Source organism: Chenopodium quinoa, unplaced genomic scaffold (assembly GCF_001683475.1).
Source record: "Chenopodium quinoa cultivar QQ74 unplaced genomic scaffold, ASM168347v1, whole genome shotgun sequence".
NCBI lineage: Eukaryota > Viridiplantae > Streptophyta > Magnoliopsida > Caryophyllales > Amaranthaceae > Chenopodium > Chenopodium quinoa.
In genome coordinates, this window is record NW_018744878.1 from 5,898,799 (window position 1) to 5,904,110 (window position 5,312).

The 5,312-nt window shown below is 31.9% G+C and overlaps 1 protein-coding gene across 2 annotated transcripts; it reads right to left on the reverse strand.

Annotated features, from left to right (window-relative positions):
- Positions 1–542: 542 nt before the first annotated feature.
- Positions 543–4,278, reverse strand: LOC110705785 (PI-PLC X domain-containing protein At5g67130-like). Of its 2 annotated transcripts, none has more exons than XM_021883721.1 (8): positions 4,017–4,278; positions 3,761–3,883; positions 2,898–3,035; positions 2,699–2,797; positions 2,144–2,447; positions 1,723–1,946; positions 1,462–1,548; positions 543–1,314 (listed from the first exon to the last, which is right to left on the reverse strand). In XM_021883721.1, the coding sequence occupies exons 1-8, from the start codon at positions 4,107–4,109 to the stop codon at positions 1,306–1,308; spliced, it is 1,077 nt and encodes a 358-aa protein (XP_021739413.1). In that variant the 5' UTR covers positions 4,110–4,278; the 3' UTR covers positions 543–1,305. The 2 variants fall into 2 exon arrangements, with proteins under 2 accessions (XP_021739413.1, XP_021739412.1); XM_021883720.1 differs by having other exon boundaries at positions 3,761–3,892.
- Between the last annotated feature and the right edge of the window lie 1,034 nt (positions 4,279–5,312).

Consider the following 5,312-nt stretch of genomic DNA (forward strand, 5'->3'; position numbering starts at 1 on the left):
ATGCTTCCACCATTTTATGACACAGTAGAAAAACAATGCTTTGTTTTAAATACAAAGATACACTTCTATGCAATTACAAATTTGACTATACCTTTGTTCAAATCACATAAATCGATGCATTATTTGACTACATATACTATATACATGGACTCAAAACCATATATAAGTAGGGTCCCATACACCACGATATACAGTATGTTACTCCTATGCTTGTTTATAATTGAAACATGCTAATATTATTAGTTTGCAGTCCTAGTATATGGTAGTAATCCTAGCATAATTATTGTGTTAAACACCTATTGGTAATTTTAATGTTGTATTATCTTTATAATTCTCATTTTCACACTGTTTTTCCCCTTTAAATGGGGTCAATTTGACTGATCAAACCTTATTATGCAATATTCTCCCTATAAATAGGCTTTGTTAATATCATATTACTAGGTGGAAAATGGAAACCACCAGTCCACCAATGCATCTTTTGAGGATCATATGCATGAATGCATGATCCGTTTGCTATGCTAGTGGTATCAAACCCTACTCGTATCAAGCAAGATGTCAAATCTGTAATTTGGAAATTCACTCACCTAGTTATAATAGGAGTATGAAATGTCTTGCTATGATATAGCTTTACTTAAATAAAATTGATAATTTAAAATCATGAAATGTTTGTTTTTACGATATAAGGACATAAGGTTATAATTAAGAATAACATTCTCTAATTGTTTAAAGGTAAGAAGAAAGACCCTAACCGTACCTCAACCCTCACGATATTTTTTGGTCCGGTATTTGCCGGTCAGACTAACATTTTTTAATTGTTTCCTCTAAAAAGTGGTAAGAATGATAAAGGGTTGCACTGAGTCATTGACCACCAGATTTTAAAATTAGGAATGTTGATAAAAAAAAAAAAAAAAAAAAAAGGAGTTGGGGCTTAATTGTGGGCTTGGATCCCTCGGTGTTATACTTTCTTTCAAGCCCAATAAATCGTTTGGCCCAATATCTAACCACTTATATCAGGCCCAGTTATTTGTGTACTGGAATTGCAATGCATTATGTTCTAAATCCAACAATCCAATCCTGTTTTTTTTGGCAATGAGAAAATTTCTATTATATATAGCCCTTAAGCAAATTACAGTTGATAATTTACTAGCTTGATGATAACAATGACAATTGATACTTCCATAACACAATTTGTGTTTGTTACAATGTAAGAATTTGTTCAAATGACTGATGTCAAAGATTAGATCACATAGCAGCCTAGCAAATGATATGAAGCTTTATCGCGTTCAATTGTAGAATCCAGAGTAATTATCCATGCTGCAATAGGCAATGTAGCACCATTAAAACCACGAATTTAAAATCTCTATCAAATATTATTGAATACTTTTTTAAAACAGGAATTTGTTCTTAGAAAATAGTATGTTCATGTAATATACAATCATGTTGTGTTATGTATTTGCTTACCTTACAAGCATGTACATTATCAGACCCACAAAGCAGCTCTCCATTTAACATGTCTAGGGCATCGAAAGCACCCCCTCCCTCACTTCTCTGCAAACACATATATATACGATTAATACGAAAAATTTATTAGCATCATCTAATCTAGTACGGTGTTGTATGTTACATGCCACTAAGTTATTAGTGTCTGTGCAATATGCGACTTTATAAGTTATAACTAACTTTAGCGAATATATTACAGAACAAATTTACGGGTGTATGTACCTTGTAATAATCAACAGCAACAAAATTAGCCCATCTATTCCCAGCAACATCATGGCATGTATGAAGAATTTTGATCAAATTCGCGGAATTGTCAACACAAGAAAGGTCTCTCAAGGGCACAGACCTGAAAAAGTTTACTAGAACAAGAGACTTGGTTGTAGCATCAAGAGCTGATGATTCTGCCCTGTTTGTGCAATTTCCTGCTTTCATCCCACCGTCTCCATCTGTAACAAAAATTTTAACCACACATTATAAAACAACCCTTTATTTTGTTTGAGACATTTTATAACAGTTTAATCAATAATCAGCTAAATTCATATTCAATAAGTTAAAAACAAAATTAGTAAAAATCAGTTTTAATCAGCAAAAAATCAAGTTAAACATTAATCCGATAAAATAAACAGGAAGAGAGGCTGTTTACATTGATTTTCGACCATATAATTCCATTGATACGGGATGCCTTCACTAACTTCCTTAGATCTCATAGAAGTAAACACAAGAAGCCTTTGGTTTTTCGCTACCATGTCACTAACTAATGGCCAATCCTGGCCTTGTTTTGGCATCCTTGAAGTAGGAAACCAGTACTTCATTAACCCTGCCTTTGTAAATACTTTGGTTAACCCCTTGGGTGCCTTAACATAGTCCTCCAATATCAAGGTCACAATCTCTGTTGGGTTGGAAGATAAGAAAGCTTCAATCTCTTTCAAAGTATCAATTGCTGGTTCCTGATAGATGTACTTAGACTTAACAAAGCTTGATTCTTAAAATAAATAATCGATCTGTGTTGTGCTAAACATTACAGATCAATTTTAAATTTATAATAGTAGTAATGGTTTATCATCAGATTTTCTAAGAACCGTGACCAACTATTTAAATTATAGGTAGATACATCATGTCATATCCTTTTTTATGATGAATTAAGACAATGTGTTAAGCTATATAAAAATATTTGAATTTGGATATGAAATTAACTTACAAAAGCAGTATAATCATAGCATTTTCCTCCAAATGAATGACACAACCATACATCTCCATTGAAGTCATATGTATCAAGCATCAAGGCTCGAACTCCATTCTAAACATAAACAGAAACGAAATAGTGTTATTTTACAATTTTACAATTGTACATCAATATTATAGACATTTAAGCGAAATCCATATGAAGAAACTCTTACATGTAGCTGTTGAGTGATTCTATCTTCTTGATTTGAAAAGGTGATTCGAGGAACTTTGGTATGAGATGGTTCTCCATCAATAGCAAACGCGTTATGTGTTGTCAAGAATGCATATTTGTTGAAAGGTAGAGAATTGTTCTACATTCGACGAAACAAAGTTAAAAGTAATCCCTTCATCCCTAAATTACAAAGTACTATATAGTTACAGTCTTACAGAGCATTACTTTATCTGTATACAGATTACAAAGTACGAAGTAGAGTTGATCATCATCGAGTCATCCCCAAATAGATACATTCGTGAAAAAGTAGGCCAAATTAAATTCATGTATCAAACTCAAATTTATCATGTGACTACAAAATGGGTGCATTTGGTGGGGACTAACTACCTACATACAGTTGATACATTAAAGTACTTGACGAAACTTCATTGGACAATGACTTAACTATGTCACGCTTTTTTTTTTTTTTGAAACATACAAGGATGGGAGATATTCAATTCTGCAACCAAATCTAATTTTTTGCAAATTCAACTCAATCAACTAATCTACTAGCATATATCTTCACCCAATTCATCATACAATGCCAATAAATCTAATACGGAGTATTAATTTTGCGAATGTGCTGTAAATCAAACTAGTCGTAGAGTGTATATTGGTGAACCCGTGCAAACATATAAAATTGTAATTAGATGGTACAAGTGACCATGTTAGACGACAAACAAAATTTGAATTACGAAGTACAACGTTATAATCTTGTGAATTATTTAAATAAGTCTAATGAATTTTCCATTAATCAGACGGGTAAACATAATTAATTACATGTTAAACAAATTAAAATTGAGATTAATTAAGATTATGTAATACCAGGAGTTTAAATTGATCAGTGGTGGTACTTCTAACGCAGCTTGGTCCTTTAAATCCTGCTACACAATCAAAGCAACGGAACCCTTCTTCACATTTCCCACACAAATCTACTTCCTTGAAATCCTGTGAATTCTTATAAAAAAAAAAAAAAATCATTAATCACGAACTGTCGCATAAAAATATGATATCTTATTATTAGAATAAAGTTTAATAAAAAAAAAAAGTAATTTGATAAGATAAAGAATTGAAAACAAACCTTGCATTCAGAATTGGAGCACGAAAATGAGAGCAGAAAAGAAGACTGAAGTAAGAGTATGAAAATGTAGGGAAGAAATGTATAAAGAGACATAATGTTTGGTTAATAAAAGGGTGAAAATAGAATTAATGAATTATATGTGTAATGAAGCATAAAAGTTGTGATATGAAACAATGAAAAGATTGTTTTTTTTTCTTCCCTTTTTTGAAATTTTGATTTACATAAAGATTAATATTACAAAAAAAAGTATAACGAGAATACGGCATTTATGGCAGTATAATGGGGTGTGACTGTTAAATTTTGGCTCTTCATGGAATGGAATCAAAATTGATGTCTTGAAAATTTCAGTAATCCTTTATTTCCATGCATCCATCTTTATTTTCATTAATGAGTATTGAGTATATTTTTATTTGTACAGAGTAACACAAACTTTAGGGCTCAATTAAAATTTGAATTTTCTAAATTACAGTGTCTATGATTATGGCCTTGCGGGTTGTTTAAAAAAAAAAAATGGCCATATGGGTATGTTCGCTTTGCGTTAATATAGTAATACGACGTAAAATTATCAGTACAATCTAGTACGTAGTGTGTCTAATATATAGCAACAGAAATTATTTTTGGCCTATTTCGGAATGTTGTTGCATTGGTTGTCAAGACTCAAGAGATGCAAAAGATAGGTTACAATCATCAACATGGCATCCCAACGTTTCATTAAGATAACAAGAATCCTTTATTAGGTTATCAAACCCAAACCCACCATCATTTACCAAGTTACAATTACATTGTTGAGTATAGAGAACATACACATAGTACATGCAAAGAAATTAACTATTGTTGACTGTTGAGTGTATATTATTATGCACATAGTACCAGTAAAAACTTAGGGCTTGTTCACATTTACTAAGCTGAACTGAGTTGACATGAATATTTCATGAGAGGAAGAAATTAGGAGCTGAACTGAACTGAACTGATTGGAGCTGAACTGAAATTAAGCTGAAGTGAACAAGCCCTTAACGAGATAAGCTATTCGCTTGTTCCACTGTATTACACGCATGAAAAGAGCCAAAGATATGACAATGTCAACTATAGGTTGAAAAGTTAATCCTTGATCGATTCAATTAAGATTATATTTTTGAGACAAAAAATTAAAGGAGGTGTATAAATTATTGAACTTCCGACCACCGGTCCACCGTTGGCTATGCTTAACGACTATAAAGTACTCCTTATGTTAGTAAGTAGGTATATTGTGGAGTATTGGAAATTAGAGATAAGCTCAACAATGAAAATTGGGTGAAC